General features: G+C 45.2%; 1 protein-coding gene across 1 annotated transcript; it reads left to right on the top strand.

The window, feature by feature from the left end:
- Positions 1 to 66: 66 nt before the first annotated feature.
- ACAD9 (acyl-CoA dehydrogenase family member 9) lies at positions 67 to 15183 on the top strand (the record flags this gene model as incomplete). The annotated part of the gene is given in 20 exon segments (XM_053954061.1): positions 67 to 159; positions 162 to 212; positions 214 to 369; positions 1939 to 2032; positions 3359 to 3460; positions 3629 to 3735; positions 4472 to 4572; positions 5238 to 5316; positions 6633 to 6807; positions 7408 to 7481; positions 8754 to 8829; positions 9517 to 9587; positions 9919 to 10038; positions 10675 to 10803; positions 11557 to 11636; positions 12148 to 12274; positions 12972 to 13049; positions 13536 to 13664; positions 14361 to 14433; positions 14895 to 15183. Coding segments are annotated over 20 exon segments (2016 nt in total), but the record flags the coding sequence as incomplete, so codon positions are not given.
- Positions 15184 to 19921: the final 4738 nt, after the last annotated feature.

The following is a 19921-nucleotide window of genomic DNA, read 5'->3' as shown; positions in this document are numbered from 1 at the left end:
TACTGCCGCGCCCGCGGGCCCCGCGAGCGAAGCGCCGCCCGCTGGGGCCGTGGGGCCGTGGGGCCGTGCCCGCCCCGGGACCGGGCGGGACAAGCCGAGACGGGGTGTGTCGGCGTCCCCGCGGGCCCCGCGAGCGAAGCGCCGCCCGGCGCCGCTGTGGGGCCGTGCCCCGCCCCGGGGCCGGGCCGGGCGCTGGTCGGTGCCGTCAGCGGAGCGCCGAGCGCGGCCATGAGCGCGGCGCTGCTGCTGCTGCGGGCCCTGCGCGCCGCCCGGCCCCGGCCCCGCGCCGGCCCCGCAGCCCGCGGCCTGCGCACGGCCGCGCCCCGCCGCGCCTTCGCCAAGGAGCTGTTCCTCGGCACCCTGCGCAAGGTGGGTCCGCGGGGGTGCGGGTGGCCGTGGGGGCGGCCGGGCCCGGCCGTGCCACCGGCGGACAGCGGGGAGGGCGCGGCGGGGCTGGCGCTGAACGGGGGGCATCGCCCGCCCGGGCTCGTCAGCGGCACCGCCGGGGCCTTTTCCAGCTGCTCATCCCAGCCCGGGGCTGCGGGCGTCGGTGTGAGCCCACGGCAGGGCCCGGCCCTGGCCTGGCTGTCCCGCAGCCCCTGGGTGCAGCCCGGCCCACTGCCTTGCAGAGCTGCCTGCCCTGGCACGGAGGGGACAAGAGGCGTCTCTGTGTGTCCCGGTGCCGGGTTAACCGAAGGGACCCTTCGCACACAAAACGCGCGATGTAGCTCAGAGTGACCCAGCCGTCAGCCCAGAGTAGCGCCCAGCGCAGCCCCCTGTGCCTGCCAGCCCCTGGACACACGCGTGTCACTGTGCCCCACCTCTGGGCATGCCGCAAAACTTGGATCGCTTCACTTTCCGGTTGTACTTCAAGGATCGAGACTTCGTGTACATCTCTGCCTACAGTTTTGATAGGAAAGATTGAAATTCTTGTGTTGCCTTGAGATGCCACTGGACGAAGAAGTTAAAATCTGAGATAGAACGCTGTATTAAGCAGAGCTTGTTACTGCAAGGCTTAGAGTCTGTGTTTATCAGAGATTGCAGGGTGAAGTAAACTGAAAGAGGGAATAACTCAAATCCACCGAATTGAGTTAAGCACTAAAGTCTCCTGCAACACAGCTTGTCAGGTAGAGTGTTACAACAGGCAGCACTCAGGCTCCACTGTGTTAAGCCCCTCTTCAGATATGTCTAGGGTGTTTTTTCCCTCAAATTTCAACACAGCAGCTTTCTGAAAACCTCTAGCATTTCCCAGGTCCTGAATTTTTGACGCTGAAATTATTGCTCAGAGTACCTTATTATTGCTCAGAGGACAGATCTATGTGGTCAGAGATAAATTCTTCTGTCTAAAAGGGGAAAGGCAGTAAAAATCAGAAGTGTGCTTCTCACATAGCCTTCCACTCCTTGTGTTCCTTGCTTGGATTTTTTACCAATTCAAACCTGCCAGGCCGTGCTGCTCCCAGTTCATGGCCAGAGCACCCAGGGGATGATAAGGAGTGGTGGGGCTCACTCACCTTTGTCCTCGAGGCATTAGCAGGTGAAATGTGCTGGGTGTTTGCAAGGGACAGTGTTCATGGGCTGAGCTTTGGAAACATTAGAACAGCTCATTGTTTTTGACACAAATTAAACTCATTTTTTATCAATCCCTAAATAGGGTAACACTGACAAAGCTCAGGGGTGATGAAGGATTTTTGCATCCTCGTAGTTCTTAAAAGATCTCTTGATTTCTCCCTCATGTTTTGTTGTTCAGGTAACACCCTCTGGTCTGGTTTTGGTGTGTAATAAAGTTGGGTTCTGGGGAGCTCTCTGTTTTGGAACATTTTACACAATTCTTAATTTTCACAGTGTTTTAGAGTCTTTGCAAGGCATGTCTCTCGTAATTTTTATTTCAACTGCATGGTTCATGTATTAAAAATTATTAAATATTTTTTCCTATTTTAGGAAGAAGTTTTTCCTTACCCAGAAATTAGCAATGAAGAACTGGCAGAAATCAACCAGTTTGTGGGACCTGTCGAAAAGTTCTTCAATGAAGAAGGTATATTATTATGGTTTTATCCATGCAAGTGATTTAATTATTACAAAACTATTTAGCTGTAGCAGTTGAATAAGTTTATTATACTTAAAACATTTAATTTAGTTTATGCATTTATTGCTGTTCACATAGTGATGCTGATTTTGTAGCATGTCCATTTATGGGTTTTTTGGAAAGTATTTGGGTGCTGATCAGAAGAATTAAATCTCCAAAACAGGAAAAAAAGCAAGGATGTAAAAGAATTCTGGGATAAAGGTATAGGATTTGAAATCAACTCAGCTGAATTGTGCTTCTAACCACTTTATATATTGTGTTTTTTTTTTCCTAGTTCTAATTCCTAGACTTTTTTAAGTGTCCTACTCTGCTAAAACTGACTGTGGCAAAATGCAGCAGAGAGACTCAGAAATTGAGGAGTTATGAAAAATCAAAAGCATTTCTGTTTTTTTCAGTATTAGAGTAATAATTCTGTTTGGGAAAGGCCTTATTAGCCATCTGCATTCCAGAGAGCATCGCAGGGTGTTCCCTCCATTAGTGCTGCCGTGGATGAGCCAATTCCAGAGTAATTGCAGAATATTGGTTTGCACAGACAGCAATTTCTGGGGCAGTTAAACAGCATTGTCTCAGACTTCCCATGGACAGAGCTTTTCCAAACACTGTAGGAGTTTGGAGAAGCCAGTGATTGTCACACATCACAATTTGTGAGATCCAGGTGATTTTAACTGTAAAATTGTAATGTTGCTCACTGGCAGTAAATAAAAAATGTATTCAAATTACATTTTTTAATTCTTTGCTCTGTGGGGGAACATGATTTATGGATTAAACAGCCTGATGTTTAGAGGAGGAATAAAAGGGTCAAAGTATGGAGTCCAGAGAAAATATGATTCCTGGTTTTTTTTGCTGCCATGGTACAGAACAGCTCTCTTAATCCCCCAAGAATCTAAAAACTCCTAAGAACAAGATTTTCTAATTACCTCATTTATGTACTTTTTTTTTTCTTGTATTCATGACCTAGACTTGGTTCAGATAGAAAATCATGGAAATGCTTTGCTTATTCCAGTCTTGGAATCTGCTGACATGCAGAAATAGTAGAAATGTTTGAGAAAATGAAGTAAATGCTGGATTTTTCTCACTTCCAAGTCTTTTTCCTGAATACGTTGTGAGGACAAACAGGAGGGTCAGGCTGAAGCTAGAAAGAAGAAATTCTTGTGAAGTTGGGGATGAGAAGTCTCATGAGTGACCTTAGCCCTGCTGGGGGAATCCTGCAGTCTCCCAGCTGCTCTGGGCACTGAGAAACACAGTGTTAAATGAGAAAAAATTCTGTATTTGTAGTGGACTCGAAGAAAATTGATCGAGATGCAAAAATCCCACCTGAAACCTTACAAGGACTGAAGGACCTGGGTCTCTTTGGCATGCAGATTCCAGAGGAATATGGTGAGTAAATGCCACAGAAGAACAACATTTAGGGGTGCATTTTGTGCCACTTTTGTAGCTCTCCAGTTAAAGCTGTTACATTCCTGTATTTCTGTACTTGAAATGGATTTTCTGAGGGGGGAAGGGGCACGTTAAATGTAGTAAAATAAAACCTGGTGCCTGTTCCAGGTGGGCTGGGCCTGTCAAACACCATGTATGCACGTCTGGGAGAAATCATCTCCCTGGATGGCTCCATTGCAGTGACCCTGGCAGCTCATCAGGCCATTGGGCTGAAGGTAATGCTGCTGCGCTGGGGCCAGGGCTTCTGCACTGATTGCATGGAAAAGATGAAATGAAAAATGTGGGGCTGGGGGGAGCAAATCAGAATTACTGGGGAAGCATAAATCAGGTTGTTGGTGTCCCCAGCAGCCTCTGCCAGTGGTTCAGTGTGAGACAGGAAGGCTGGATAGGAAGCAGACAAGAAAGTTACTATTAGGATAATTATTCTTAGGAAAACTACTCTAAATGAGTTCAAGTTGTTGGTTTTTTTTTTTTAATTGACCAAACTTGTTTAAAGTAGCTAGAATAAATAGACTTGAAATAGAGTATCAGGGGGGTTCAGGTGATGAGGAAGGAAAGAATTCAGGAAAGAGCAACTTTTGCTGGCTGACTGGGGCTGCATGTTGGGGGGCTTTTAGAGGAGAAAACTCATCTGAGGGCAAGTGTGTCAATTTTGAACTTGAATACAACCATAGGTATTTACCTTTTAGTGGTGGATGAATGGCAGAAAGAAGCTTGAAACCACACTCAGTTTGTTATAGCAAGAGAAAATTCCTTGTGGAATTGAGCAGACAAAGCTGATGAAAAAATATTTTAACGACTGACAAATAATACAGTTTGTTGTTTATTAAACTGCCTCTCACTATGCCATAAAACTTGCAAATGAAGCTTTCTGAACATGCTGGAGCTTGTCAGCTCCCTCTCTTTTCCCACAGGGTGATGCTGCAAAGTTTCCTGTGCTTGTTTCTGCAGGGGATCCTCATTGCTGGCACCGAGGAGCAGAAGGCCAAGTACCTGCCCCGCCTGGCCTCGGGGGAGCACATTGCTGCCTTCTGCCTCACCGAGCCTGGCAGGTGCTGCCCCACGCTCCACAGTGGGCTCACTGCCTTACCTGCATTGCTTCATTCCTTGAATCTTTTTTATTTGGCGCCCGTGGCTTCAGTATATAAATCTGTGGTTTATTTTTAGTTTTTAAAGGAGCACTCCAGAATGTACAATTACTCTTTCCCCAACTTGCTGCTTTGGCAGTGTCCATGAAATTCCCGACTCTTGTTGTTCTCATCCCAGGAATTAATTTACTTAAGTTCTTCTGTAAATTAAAAGGATGCTTTGTGCCATGTCAGAAATAATGTGCTGTGACTGTTCTGGGATGCTTTCAGTTCTTATTCAAAATATAAAAGCCTGTTTTGAAGGAGCTACCAAAACTAAAAGGAAGAATTTTGGGTGTTACTTGAGTGAGTTCAGTGTGTGTTCACATAGCTCAAAGTGTAGCTCCAAAAAGTTGCTTTTTGTGGCATTCTCCACATTCTGGTCAGGTCATAGCCCTGATAACATGGTAACGAGAAGAAATGTGCCCTCAGGTATCTAGTGAAGTTACTTCTTAGTTAAAAGCTAAAACTGATATACTGCTATTTAAGACCCTCTCTTTTTTACAGGATGGGAAGAGGGAGAATATGCAGTTTTGGTTTTTTAAAGCGTGTTTATTTCTTTAAACATTAGTAACTTGTTTGTTTTCTAGCGGGAGCGATGCTGCATCCATCCAGACAAGAGCAACCCTGAGTGAAGATGGGAAACACTTCCTGTTAAATGGCTCCAAGGTACCCACTCACAGACTGGGAGCAGGAAGGGGTTTTGTTACAAGTGTAGGAACTGTCCTTGTCTGTCGCTATTGGACACAAAATGAGTACATGGAAACTTGGTAAGTTCAAAAGAGAAAAAAGAGAAAGATTTATTCAAACATCTGGTATTTATAGAATTCCAAAGGTGACCGTGGATTGGAGGATGGAATTACAACCTCTCCAACCACACTGGTCAAACCAACAGTCCATCAGTTCTCTCCTCCACAAAGAAGAATGCAAAGCAGTCATTATTTACATGAACAGTGTGTGAGAACTCCAGTAGAAATACGTAAACATTATCAGAAGGCTAAAGAAGTTTTATGAGAACTTTAAAACTTTCAAAAGAACTACAAAAGAAAACTTAACACTTTTAAAAATCAGGGCAACACTTGTCCTTTGCATCAGTCTGAAACTGGGAAGTTTCCAAGCTAGAGGAGGATGACCATGTCAAAAAGATAACCCTTGTTGGTTTAGGCACAAAGGGAACAGAAAATTATTGTTCGGGAATTACTGCATTAAATTCCTGGTAAGAAAAATAGAAAACCACCCCAGGTTCCCTCTCTATCACCCACTTGTGTGTCCAGCTTCAGGGAGGGTTGGTTAGTTAGTAAATCAGTCCCCTCCATAACAGCTTAGGTAAAAGGAAACCTAAGCCTGTATTTTGACATCTCTTCATTCTTCAGGCTAGATTTTAAAAGAAAACTTGATATTTAATTAGAAATAAGGCTGCTTGGAACCTTTCTGCTAAAAGAAACAGTGACAAAAGCCATTCTTGAAGAAATCAGAGATGTCCTGGGTTCAGCAGTATTGGATGCATTGCAGACTTGATGTGTAGTTGTTGATCCATTTGTGGTGTGAAGAGACCTACCCTGGGGGAGAGGCTGATCAGAGAATTTCTCATCAGAGTTAATTTTTGGGCACAGGGTTTGTCCAGAATTTCTCATCAGAGTTAATTTTTGGGCACAGGGTTTGTCCAGTCTGCATTGCCCCTGTACGTCTCACGTGCCATCAGCAGCAGGATGTACCAGCTTTTGTGGAAATGCACTCTGGATTTTAATTTAATGCATATTGATACTACATTCTGGTTTTAAAGTTGCTCTAAATTTAGCACGTGTGCTCAGCTCTCCTCATTAATGTGCTCACACTGGGAACAAACCCTCATTAGAACTGAGGGGAAGGAGCAGCAATTTTTCAGCACTCTGTTCTTTTCCCAGCCTGTAACAAAACTCTGGGGAGCTGTGCTCACAAAATCAGCACCGTTTCATTTCTTACACATCTTTCCTCTCTCAAAACAGGTCTGGATCTCCAATGGTGGCCTGGCCAGTATTTTCACAGTGTTTGCCAGGACAGAGGTTGTGGACAAGGACGGGCAGGTGAAGGATAAAATCACTGCTTTCATCGTGGAGCGGGACTTCGGGGGCGTCACCCACGGGAAGCCTGAGGATAAATTGGGCATTCGAGGCTCCAACAGTAAGAATCACCTGAAATTGTTAGCAGAAATTGTTTTAATAGTTTCATGGTTTATTTTGGTTGGATCATCTGAATTCAGAGGCAAATCAATACCTATTCCATGTTACAGTAGAAGTTTCATGTTTCTTTAGCTGGGTTTTCCTAGGAGTCCTTCCTGACGCAGGGTCTGCAATAAGAAATCCATTTTGTGGAGTTCATTTACTGTGCAGTGAAAGAAATCACTCAGGAGATTAAGTGGCCAATGGGTTTAATCTAGAAGTCCACATTCATCAGCTCTTCTAAGCTTTTTAATGATTGCAGCTTTTCACCATCTTGGTGACTGTTCAATCAGTTCCTTAGAACTAAAAATAAAGACAAAACTGTAGTTCTCTGTTTACACAGTGTATATTCATAACATTTTTAATATTTTACATCAGTAATTGATGTCAACTACAGCCTTTTCCCAAATTCTTTCACTTCTTTGGCAAATCATGTGTAATTCTGTCATAAACAATGCATTAGGAAGACTTCATTTCTTGCTACAAATAGTGACTTGAGTTCCTGAATGTCTTTTAAATATTTCTGTGTCATATTTGATCGAGTGTTAATTCTGTGTTTCAGCCTGTGAAGTACATTTTGAAAACACCAAAGTGCCTATAGAGAATGTAATTGGAGAAGTTGGAGGGGGATTTAAGGTAAGCAGTGGAGAATAACTACTGGTGATTTTTAGAAGCCTGAAGGAGACTGTTTCCCCCTGTACTGAAGTTTCCTCGTGGGTGGTGTGAGCACTGCCACACTGCAGGGTAGAGAAGGACAGAACTGGTGTCACTGGACAGTGCACAGTGTGCCATCACCTCCGATTTCTGTGTTTCTTGTCTTCTTGTTGGGCTTTTGGTTGTTTTTCGTGGTGTCCCCTCAGAAAAGGGAGTGACTTGAGCTGTCCTTCTGCCCTGAATGGGGCACATGTCCTCTGCTGGTTCCACAGCAGAGTGTGGGAAGGGAGACAGAGCAGTGAGTGTCACAGGCAGTGCTGGAGGCACGCCCAGCTCCAAGGTGCCCTGACTGTGGGGTGCTTCTCCAGGGCTGCACTGTTGCACAGGGAAATGCTGGCAGGACCGCAGGAGAGAAAACCACAGGTGACCTTGCTGTGTAACCTTTCTCTGAGAGTGTGACCTGGGATTTGCAAAACTGCTCTTACTCCTTCTCCATTTCTTACCCTGCTGTAGCAGGCAAGTCCAGGCCTAAATGCGAAATGAAATAATTTTCCTTAATGTAGTAGGGGTTAAAGAAGATTCTCATGGTGCCTTCCTGACAAGTTAAAATGTAGGACAGAGACTTCTTTCCTAACAGGCTTTGACCTGAGTCACCCCTATTGAGAAACAACACTACAGACACCAGACTCCAAAATTTATTTTTGTACATTATTGGTCTGTATTTCATTTCTACACCTCCATTCTTGTCCCTTCTGTGGTGTGTTGCTGAAAGGGATCTGAGGCAGAGAGCAGCCATCACAGGTCAGCTGCAGGGAGAAATATTATGATTTTCTTCTTCATCTGATAAACTGGAACAGTGCTGTCCAGCTGGAATGTTGCTTACCAGCTGCAGATAAATGCATTTTTATCTACATTTTACCTTCATGTAATTAGAATAAGGATTATTTCCAAGTCACTGGATCATCTATTTCAGATATAAAATCAGATATAATGGGTGTCAGGAAAAGCCCAGTTTTGAAGCATTTTCCTTGGGAAGCTGAGAGCTGTGGTGGCTGATGTGAGGGCACTTCCCAGGACTGGCAGTGTGTCCCAGTGAGGAGTGAATTCCAGGGAACACTGAAGCAGGAAGCAGTGTCCAGTGTAGCCTAAGGAGAATGTGGCCTAAACCCCACCTGTTTCTTCACAGGTTGCCATGAGCAGTGTCCAGTGTAGCCTAAGGAGAATGTGGCCTAAACCCCACCTGTTTCTTCACAGGTTGCCATGAATATCCTCAACAGTGGAAGATTTAGCATGGGCAGTGCATCTGCTGGAATGATTAAGAAGTTGATAGGTGGGTGAGTTGGGTGCTCTGCATGGCTGGGTGCCAGCAGAAACTGCTCTGCCTGAGGCAGATCATGCAGGACATTCAGAGTGGAAACAGGAGTCTTATCTTGTCATAAATTGACATCTTTAAAACACTAAAATACGGTTTTGGAAAATAGCTATTAAAAGCCTGCTTGCAGAGGTTTTGAAATAAAGATTTTTTTTTTCCTTTTCATACAGTGTAGGTTCAGTTCATAGAGTGGGAAGTTATTGCCTCTGTTGGATTTCCCTGAGGTAAAATGTTCTTCCCAAGAAAAAAACCTCTGTACTATTGCTTTTAGAAGGTGTAATCTCCCTTAGAACCTCCCACCTGAATAACTGGCTCAAAGCTGCACGCAGTAATTAGGAATAAAACTGCTTTGTGCCAATAATTAGCCAAAACAGTAAGAGAAGTCTCTCTAATCAATTAGCACCAAAACTGATTACTTCTCTAAGAGTACAAGTTCACACCTCTGGTTCAAAAGCCTTTGACAGGCTGGTCCCAGATTTGATCAACACCATCAGTGTGAGGGTGATTTTCACAAAGTGCTGCTTCTGGAACAGCCAGGGGGTTCCTGGGCATAGACTGGAGTGTCACCATCCAGGGAAGGACACCAGCAGCAGGAATGGTCTGTCACAGCCCGTCTGAGATGTGTTTGTTTTTCTTTCTTTAAAGAACTGACATCAGAGTATGCTTGCAGCAGGAAACAATTCAATAAGAAACTCAGCCAGTTTGGATTAATTCAGGTAACAAAAAATGAAATACCTAAATCTCTGTGCTAAGTGCCAGGACATAGATTGCACTGGGGGTATTCGGCTGTACTGGTTTAAAAAACTTGCTAGAAATTTGTGTGAACCTAGTGTTGACTTCTGTACACTGATCTTTTAAATGTCCAGAATCATAAATGTATAAAAGTATTTTTTATTTACGTGTTGTTTCAAAGTGGTACTTTTTATTGATTGATTAATTTGATTATGTAAAACATATAAACACTGCAGGTTTTTTAAAGTTTGACGGTTGATTGTGGAATTTTTGCGTCTGAATTTCTGTATGATTCCTCCCGTTGCTGTGTGACAGGAGAAGTTTTGTTTGATGGCTGTGAAAGCCTACGTGATGGAGAGCATGGCTTACCTGACTGCAGGGATGATGGACAGGCCAGGCTTCCCTGACTGCTCCGTGGAGGCTGCCATGGTCAAGGTAACCAGGGCTGGGAAAGGGCTCCATGTTCAGGCTGCAGAGGGCTGAGAGCTCAGGGATGGCTGCATTTAGACAGATGAGAGAAGCACTGCAGCCAGGTGAAATTATAGATACTGTTCTGTATCCCACAAGCTCAGACTCGTGCGAAATAAAACCTGCAGGGAACAGGTTGGGAATGTCACAGCCCCTGAGCTGGGGTCTGAGGAGGCCTCACACAAGCACAGGGACACTCAGTTACACTCCAGCTGCCAGCCTGGCCAAGCTGCTGCTGTGCCAGCTTTCCCCGGGAGCTGGTGGCACAACAAACCCTGTGGAATATCCAGGCTGTGGCTGCCAGGGTGTCCCTCATGGTCACTGCAGAAAACTCCTGCTCTGGGCTCCAACCAAGGAGCTGCAGTTGCTCTGCCCGTGTGGGGCTGCCCCTGTCCCTGGAATGTGCCCTTTTGGAGAGTGCCCTGTGCATTGCATCACTGAGTTTGACAAACCCCTGAGCCGCAGGGACACTGTTCCAGGACTGGTGTAACACACAGAAAATACTCAGCAGTGTCCTGTGGATACAACCCCAGAGCAGGGCATCCTGTGTTTATTTGTGATTTATTATCTACTCACTGCTGATCAAACCCCGTTCCATGGCAGGTGTTCAGCTCTGAAGGTGCCTGGGCGTGTGTGAGTGAGGCTCTGCAGATCTTTGGAGGTCTTGGCTACATGAAGGATTATCCCTATGAGCGCTACCTCAGGGACACCAGGATCCTGCTCATCTTTGAGGCAAGTACCAGGAGCCCCTTTTTACTGCAAACTGCAGTTCACACATCCTATAAAGGTGAGCAGAAACCTGAAGGTTTGATTGACCAGGACTTTGTTCCTTCAGCTGCAAAGTCCATAACAGAGTAAGACTGCAGGACTAACCTTGTTTTCTTTGGAATATCAGTAGTAGTTCCCTATAATAAAATAAGCTATGATGGCTGTTACAGACTGACCACAGTGTGAGTTACAGCAGTAACCTTTCCTCTTGTGTGCTTCTCACAAGTGAAGCAAGGGAAACTCTTAGAAGATCAACTTAGAAGTTTAATTAACTTATTGATGGGCATTTATATTAAAAGAAAGGTTGGTTCCAAAGCTCGTTCTCTTTCCAAGCTGGATTGTCAGTGACCCATCGTGTGCACATCAGAGTCACTGACACTTGATTTTAACTCAGCTCATTTTAAGCAGTTCTACAACTATTTAAATGTTCTTCACTGGAACAGTGCAGAACTTTTTTCACTCAAAATGCATTTAGTCTGGTTTCTTTTTCATTGGGGTACATTTGTGTGTTTAATGATGAGGGGCTCAACTTCTACAGCACCCAATGAAATCAGAATTAAAACTGAGTTAAAGCAAAGGGCAGCAATTTATGGGTGGGGAGAGTCATCATGTGATGCTGGAACAGTGGGAAGGGCACAACAGACCTTCTTGGAAAACACTCACTATTGTAAACTCCAGTTACCCACCTGCCTCACTTTCTCTTCTGTTTTTTTCCAGGGAACCAATGAAATCCTGAGAATGTACATTGCACTGACAGGGATGCAGCATGCAGGGAAGATCTTAACTGACAAAATTAAGTATGTTCTTATTTATTGTTAACAATTTTTAATAAACTAAACAGAATCAGGTAACTCTAGATAAGAGAAGAAGCTGCAGGGAAAACCTGCAGTATTTTCTATTTATTGCCTGTAAAAGTTCAGTGTTACAGAGGCTCTTTGTCTTTTTAATGGGACGGTTCATAGATTTAGGAGTTGTAGCATTTAATCTTGGGCTTTTACACAAGCTGTAATTATTTCTTTCAAGACCAGTAATGAATATTTTGTATCTGAATGAAGTTGTATTGGCACAACAGCTGCATTGTGCATATGAGTACTGGTATCTGGAATTCCTTGTGCGGGTGTCTTGGAGAGCAGCTGATGACTCTTTAAGGCTCCACAGTTGTTCTCCAGACTTCACAGTAAAATGGATCAGGACTTGGTAATTCATGGACAAGCTGCAGGCATTTTGCTAAAGCATTTGGAATTCCAGCTGGTTTTGTCTGAACCTCCTGGAATTTCTTTAACAGCTGTTCTTTCCCCAACATTTCAGAGCAATCAAGAAAGGAAACATGGGAGTGGCCCTGGGGGAGTTCCTGACCAGGTTACAGGACACCCTGGGCAGGAAGGTGGATCTGGGGCTTGTAGGTGACAGTGGGGTGGTGCATCCCAGCCTCCAGGTAAGAGCTTCTCTGCTGAGCTCTCATGTTTGTTCCCTTTGCTGCTTGCCACAATTTCATCTCCTGTTTTTGCAAACCGAAATGTGTGCTCAGGGGCAGTGAGATTTTCCAGGGTAAGCAGATGTTGGCACCAAGACAGGGTAAGAAATTACAGTTACTGTCCAGGTATCAAGGGAGGATGAAGGCTGCTCTAAGCCTGTGTTTATACCGAATCCAGGTTTAGATCCATTTGGATAATTTGTATAAATTGAGCCTTCACTATATTAAAGTGTCTGTAATAGCTGCCCTTCATTGTAAGGTTAGTTACAAAACAGGAGTTTTTCCTGTTTAATTGGAACAGAGATTCAGGTAAGAATTTCTGTAAATTACACATACACATACTTGCTGAATCACTTAGGAAAAGGTTTTTATGACCAAAAATGAATGTTCTGTTAATAGCAAAATATAAGGTATCTTTTTCATGGGATGTTGTTTTAGTTTCTTTTGTCAGCATAAGCATATACTGAAAGTTACCTAAACTCCTGAAAATTTTAATGGATGTTTGAGAGAAAGAATAGTGCCTGTCTGGCTCTCAGCAGCAAGGTGGATGAATGTTAAAAAAGAGAAAATTCAGTGTCCTCTTTAAAGGGGGTGAGGGTGTGTTGCTTTTCTGTTACAAGACTACTCAAATTGTTCTATTTTGTTTTTTGTTTTATAGGAGAGTGCCAAGAAACTTGAAGAAAACATTTATTATTTTGGAACTACAGTCAGGGGCCTACTAAGTAGGTTTGGCAAGGTAACTATTTATTTTGTCTGTTGTCTTTGTTACTGAATAGTTTATCCTTGGGGCCCCACTGGAACCTGCAGGGGACTGAGTGTGGCAGGACCAGCACTTCCTTCACATGACACCTCGCACTGGGTGTGAGAAAACACAATGACATTCTGTACTCAGTGTAGTGGACAAGTTACATTGTTAGAACCAAAACCAAAACACCAGCACTCTCAGTGAATTGGTTGTTTTCTTCTCCTCGTGGAAGCACAAATCCTGCTGCTGCAGGCATTTGGCAAAGTGGTTTAAGGCACACAGCAATATTACAATTTTACAAGCAGACTGTTAAAAGGTGCAGCTTAGTTAATCCAAAACTAACTATGATAATTTCTGACTTAGGCTAGAACCTGTTTATGTGAAATAAAGCTGGACCTAAACACAAAGTATGGACTATATTTGGTTAAAGTTTTGAACTGACAAACCACAAGCTGATAATGATTTTCCCTCTCCCAGACAATAGTGGAGGAGCAGCTGGTGCTGAAGAGAGTGGCAGATGTGGTGATTAATTTGTATGCAATGACTGCAGCCATCTCCCGGGCCAGCCGCTCCATCAGCATCGGGCTCAGGAACCACGACCATGAGGTGAGTGTCCCTCAGCACCAGCAATTCCCACTCAGGCTGTGCTCCTGGGAGCAGGCAGGCTGCATCTGTGGGGAATTACAGCAAACTCTTCCATAAAAGTGCAGGAGCCTCTCAAGGGCTCTGCTTGTTGAGCTGCATACTCTCAACTTCTTTAACACATACACAGACATTTAGAACCTCATCACAACTCTGCACATTCTCTCAAATCTGTTAACACCATGCAGTTCTTCCCAAGCTATTTCCATATAATCAATAATAACAACACATAATCACAACAGTATTTGGGCAACACAGCTCAGGACAGGACAGTGCTTATTTAGTAGCTCATGTCAAGTTTCATGGTGACAGTGATGCTACCGGACAAGCAATTTGCTGCAGTTCAGTGTTCAAACAAATCCAACCTGATGAAGGTTTGGCTTTGGCCTTGAGGCTTTGCTCTTTGTGTGAGCCCTGTTCTGGATTGATTCCCACTCAGTCTTGGAGCCAGTTTTGGGTGAAGGCTCATCCCGGCCCTGACCCTTGGCAGTTGTGGGCTCAAAGGGACCACCAAGGCTGCACTGCACGTGACTGGGCTTCAGGGCTCCATTATCAAAGGACTTTGAGAAATTTAAATTGCTATATTTTTATAGTTTTCTATATGGTTTTCTTTTTGAAATTAATTCACTATTTTTTAACTCAGTTTTACTTCTTTTCCAGGTGCTTCTTACAAATATCTTCTGCACAGAAGCCTATTTCAAGAATAATTATGCCATGGCTCAATTAGAAAAATGTAAGTACTAGAAAATAATTCTTACACTCTTCTGTCTTTCAGGCTCTGATCGAAAGAAGGTGGGTTTGAAATGACCAATAGAAGAGTTTTGCTCTGCTTTTAATTCAAACAAGAGCAGAGCTGGAACCTGCTGAGGAGAGTCTCTTCACTTCATAGCTAAAGCAAACTGCCAGGGCTCTTTATTGAGGAATATAAAATACATATTTTCTGTATATATTCCTGAGAAGTAACCGATAGAAATTAGGGATTTAGACTCTTTGGGAAGTCCAGTTTTTCCCAACTTTGACTAGTTGGGCATTGGCTCTCTGAAGCTCAGTCTGTAATAATCAGTCTTTTTCAGAAGAGAATTTTTCAGTTTCCTCCTGGTACTCACACTTACATTTGCATTCAAAAACACTTCTTGAAAGAAATTTACAACAGCTCTTCATGGTACCTTAGTTGACTTTTCTGTTTCTCCATAGATGCTGATGAAAACCTGGATGATTCCATTAAAAAAGCTGCAAAGCAGATCCTGGAGAAGAGGGCATACATCTGCTCCCACCCTCTGGACAGGACCTTCTGATCCCTCCCTGACAACAGGCACTGATGGATGTAAATCAGGGAGGAATTTGCTGCAGTTCCAGTATTGGACACCTTAAAAGCATCTGTTATTTAATGTCTTTACTAAATGTATCTGTATAAAATAAAACTTCTTTGTAACCACAACTTCATAGGAAACTGCTAAATTAAAACATTTTATTTAAAGCTGAAGTTGTTTTATGAGATATATATATACATGATATATATGATACACATATATATATATATTTCTGTTCCCCTTGGAGCTGGATAAAGACAGGTGAGGTTTGGATGGGAAGATGTTTCTTCCCAGGGAAGGGATTGCGTGGTTTCTCAGTATCTTTGCACTTCAATCAGCTCCTCATTCACTGACCAAATCTGAAAGACTTGGGGAATCAGTTCTGTTCTCTCTGGGTCAGAGAGCCCTGTGGTTCTACAGCATCACAATGTGCAGCTCCTGGTGGCTCCTGGTCACTCTCCACACGATTTCCTTGCCTTGTGCAACATCCTGGGGAGGGCAGCTGGAGCAGCCCAGCCCCCATGGGGGCTCTCTCCCTCCCACAGAGGAAACCCTCCCTCAAGCCCAGGGGAAAACCATCCCGCAGCGCTTCCCAGCGAGCAGGGAGCGCTGTCCCGGGAAAGGGGAGCCAGGCTGCCGGCTCACCTGCTCCCCGCACTTGCAACGGAGCAGCCTGGGCAGCCCTGGCAGGCAGGGCCACGGCCAGGAGGAGCAGGAGGAAGAGGCGTAGAGCAAGGGCCATGGTGCCTCGCCCTCTGCCAGTCCCGCAGCTCTTGCTGCCACCGCTGTCCTGACACTGCTGTGCCAATGTCAGCAATTTTTGTTAAGGACTGGGCAGCTCAGGAGTGGCAGCTGTTTGCAGAAGGGAGGGCCCTGTGGCAGCCCCAAGAACCTTGGCCCTTTCCTGATCCTTATCCATGTCTTTGACTAGTAGTACTTCCTGAAGATGCCACCTCCACAGTGGGGAATGGTTCCACCTGATCCAGCTGTCCCTTTTCCTTTCTCCAGAGATGGACCAAAGGGCTTTGCTGAAGGCAGCACTTCCAGGAGGAAGCAACGTCTCCATGCCAGCCTCCGATACACGAAGGGAGGAGACGCCAGACAGTGCCACAGAAGGTGATTGTTGTGCCAGACTCAGCCAGCCTGAGCAATCCTGCCGGTGTCCCTCCATGGGAGACATGTCCCAAAACCTGGGAGTGGCTGCACGGGGTGCCCATGGTGGGGAAAGAGCAGAGGGGGAGAGCAAGGCTCCAGTGTGTCCTGACAGGGCCTGACTCTGTCCCCTGGGGCTGGGGGAGCTGTCCCAGGGCAGCGAGGCCCAGGGCTGCCAGGGGCTGCTCAGGGAAGGGTTTGGCCCGTGTCCCTCAAAGCAGCGACTGCCCAAGCAGCTGCGCTGGCCCCGGGCTCTCCTCCCGGCCTGCTGGGCTTTGTTGGGTGGCACAGCCTGTGCCAAGGGGCGGCAAGGTGCCTGCAGGCCCCAGCTCTGGGGGAAACAGAGAACGTCCTGGCCGTATGCACCCTGCTGCCAGCTCAGCAGTGCAGCACAGCACGGGCTCACGCTCCCCGTTGCTCCCACAGACGTTATCACTGAAACAGGAATATTTGCCCCAGATCCAGTGCGCCTCCCAAGAGTTGTCTGCCCCCAGGATGTGCGCAGGTCCTGCATGATAGGCACAGTGGTGACACTGTTCACTGTACCCCTTGTGCTGACAGGCTGCTATCTTGGCATTCAGAAGCTGTACGAGAGCAGACGGTCAGTTGTTAATTTTTCTCCACAGTTCATAGCATTGGTAGCCTGACTCGTAGTCATGCTGCACTGGAGTTGTGGCCAGTCTGTGCTTGTCCAAAGAACTCTGCTGAGGGTTGTGGTAAGCACCGACACCTACAACAGAGGGTTCTGCTGCTGCCCAGTGCTTTCATTGGCCTCTTCATTGCTGGGCCTTGTCCTGGGGGGCCCGCTGGGGCTGCAGCCAGTGCTGGCTCCCACTGAGGCTGCCTGGCCAAGAGCAGCCCCAGGGGCACAGGGGCACAGGCAGAGCAAATTCTCAACAGTATTTGGGCAACACAGCTCAGGACAGGACAGTGCTTATTTAGTAGCTCATGTCAAGTTTCATGGTGACAGTGATGCTACCGGACAAGCAATTTGCTGCAGTTCAGTGTTCAAACAAATCCAACCTGATGAAGGTTTGGCTTTGGCCTCGAGGCTTTGCTCTTTGTGTGAGCCCTGTTCTGGATTGATTCCCACTCAGTCTTGGAGCCAGTTTTGGGTGAAGGCTCATCCCGGCCCTGACCCTTGGCAGTTGTGGGCTCAAAGGGACCACCAAGGCTGCACTGCACGTGACTGGGCTTCAGGGCTCCATTATCAAAGGGCTTTGAGAAGTTTAAATTACTGTATTTTTACTATTTGGTTTTCTTTATGGCATTCATTCACTTTTTTTTGCTTATTTAAAAAAAAAAAAAAAAAAAAAAAACTTCTTTTCCAGTGCTCTTCAGTTATTTGATATAGTGAATGATGGCATAATTATCCCATGGCTGAATGAGAAAATTGTAAGTACTACAAAATTAAATAATATTTACACACTCATGAAACTTATGTTGGTTTGATGTGACCAACAGAAGAGTTTTGCTCTGCTTTTAATTCAAACAAGAAGCAGAGCTGGAACCTGTTGAGAAGAGTCTCTTCACTTCATAGCTAAAGCAAACTGCCAGCGTTCTTTTTTCCAGCTCTGGGCAGGACGATAAAAATCTCTCAGCAGAAAATACTCGAGTGAAGTAACTGATATAAATTAGGGATTTGGTCTGTTTGCTCCCTAAGCCCTGAGTTCCTCAGAGCTGCAGCTCCCTGCTCTCTCTGCAGACAGAGGCTGGCTGTGGATGACAGCCACGTGTCTGGCCTGGTGCACACCAGGTGCACACACGAGCTGAGGGATCATCCCTGCACACCCCATCCTGGAAGAACCGAGGTCATTGATGAATCTGACACGGTTTTATGGCATGGCAGCAAAAGAAGGCAAAAGAAAGGCTACAATTGGTACCATTCCAACCACTTGACATTTTGCCATGTGTAACGGAGATAGGAACTACAAGTTTCCTATTCATGCACAATTTGTTGTCTGAGAGCACTCTGTTCTCAAAGTCACAGGGGCTTGCAGGTCTGTGTCTGAGATGACTTTAAAAACAAAAACAACCTTTATGTGCAACACTGGTGTATCAAAACTTCACAATACAAATCGCAAGCTGATTTCTGCTGTTAAGTGCATGGAAAAAAAAAACCCAAAAAGCAAAAGCAAAACTGTGACCAAATCAAACAGGCAAACACAACAACCACCAAGAAAACAACAAAACCAATACAAACAGCCCCACAAATCTAGAAGAAGATAAAAATCAGGTGAAGGAGGCAGAGATCCAAGAGCAACAAATGGGCAGAGGAACTACAGGAAGGACAGATCATAAGAAAGGAGAGATAAGAAGTGGCTATGGCATCAAACTAGCCAGGGGATTTGAGATAGTGTTCTCACCCTTCTGAAAACAATCTGACATAAAAATGAACAGAAAATAAATGATGATGACTGTGATAATGGGAGTCTGCATGTTTAGCTTTAATATAGCCATTGTGTGTGAGTTGTGTTTTCCTTGTTAAGTCACATCATTTGGCAAGGGTTTTTTTCTGTGCAAAGAAAAATACTGCAGTGGAAAAGGAGGCCGGCTGGGAAAACATTAAAAGCAAGAGCTAAGAATAAAGTATTTTTTTTTAATATGTTGTTTGGTTGGTTTGCTGCTTGTTCATGGGTTTTTTGTCTGTCTTTGAAAGCAGCCCCTAGGATGTTAATGCACGCAACAAGTCCTTTGTAAAGGGCTGTCTTCGCAAAAAACCTGCCAGTTCTGTGATGCAAGACAGAAACAGCTTCCCTTGGGCTACACCCAGGATGTTATAAATAAATTCACTTTGAAAGGTGGAGTTCTTAATGGTTAATTATTACAGTAAGTTTTTTTGGCTTGTTAATGAATATAATGAGTTGTTATATAATTAATGTGATAAGTTATTACGTTGAATGTACAGTTGTTTAAGTGTATGCATTTGGCTACTAAACAGAGAAAGGGGGGTAGTAATAAGGTGCAAGAGTAAGAATCTTCTAGAAAAGTGACATCATAGGGCGAGGACAGCAACTGGAACTACGATTGGGAAACGAGCCACCCAGTAAGTTTGCTGTGTTCCAAAATGATTGGTCAGGACTGCACCATCTTATAGAGCGATCGGCGACCAAGAAAAGGATGGTTGGCAAGAGGAACCAAAGCGCACCAATCGAGCACCCCCAAGAGACTTTAAAAAAATCCCTGGGTGCGGAGCAGCCGGGCTCTTTGGAGGGCACCTCGTGCCCGCAGGAACACCTTGTCACACAGCGCTGTTAGAGCTACCTCTGGCTTGTGGCGCAGGCCCCAGGCTTACCCTGAGGCCTCGGCCTCTGTTGCTCTAAGTTTTAATAAACAGGCACATTTTTTTTAAAACTCATCAGCCTCCTTTTAATTTAATTTTGCCTGTTTACCACAAGGAGGCCCAGCAGCTCCTTGCTGAGGGCCCATTACATGCAAGAACTGGCACTCAGAATATTAAATCAATTAAAAAGAAAAGGGTGGGGGAAGGCAGCAGTGAGGTGGCCTCAAAGGTTCAACTCTGCACTCTGCATTTGTCACCTGGCTTGTTTTCCTGGAGAATTTGTAGTCAACAGAGCTGCAGCGCCTTTGATCAGATCAGCCTTAAGAGCAGCTCAGGTCTGGCTCAGTCATTGAGACCTGAGCACGGACCGGGGTCCAGCCAACAAAAGAACATTAGCTGCAGACCACCCATACAGCTTGTCTTATTAATGAGCGCAAAGCCTTTATTTTTGCAAACAGAGGGATGTTGGGGGGATT

The sequence above is a fragment of the Vidua chalybeata genome, chromosome 12, assembly GCF_026979565.1.
Source record: "Vidua chalybeata isolate OUT-0048 chromosome 12, bVidCha1 merged haplotype, whole genome shotgun sequence".
NCBI lineage: Eukaryota > Metazoa > Chordata > Aves > Passeriformes > Viduidae > Vidua > Vidua chalybeata.
The sequence above is the reverse complement of the archived record's forward strand: the minus strand, read 5'-3'. Positions and strand labels throughout refer to the sequence as shown.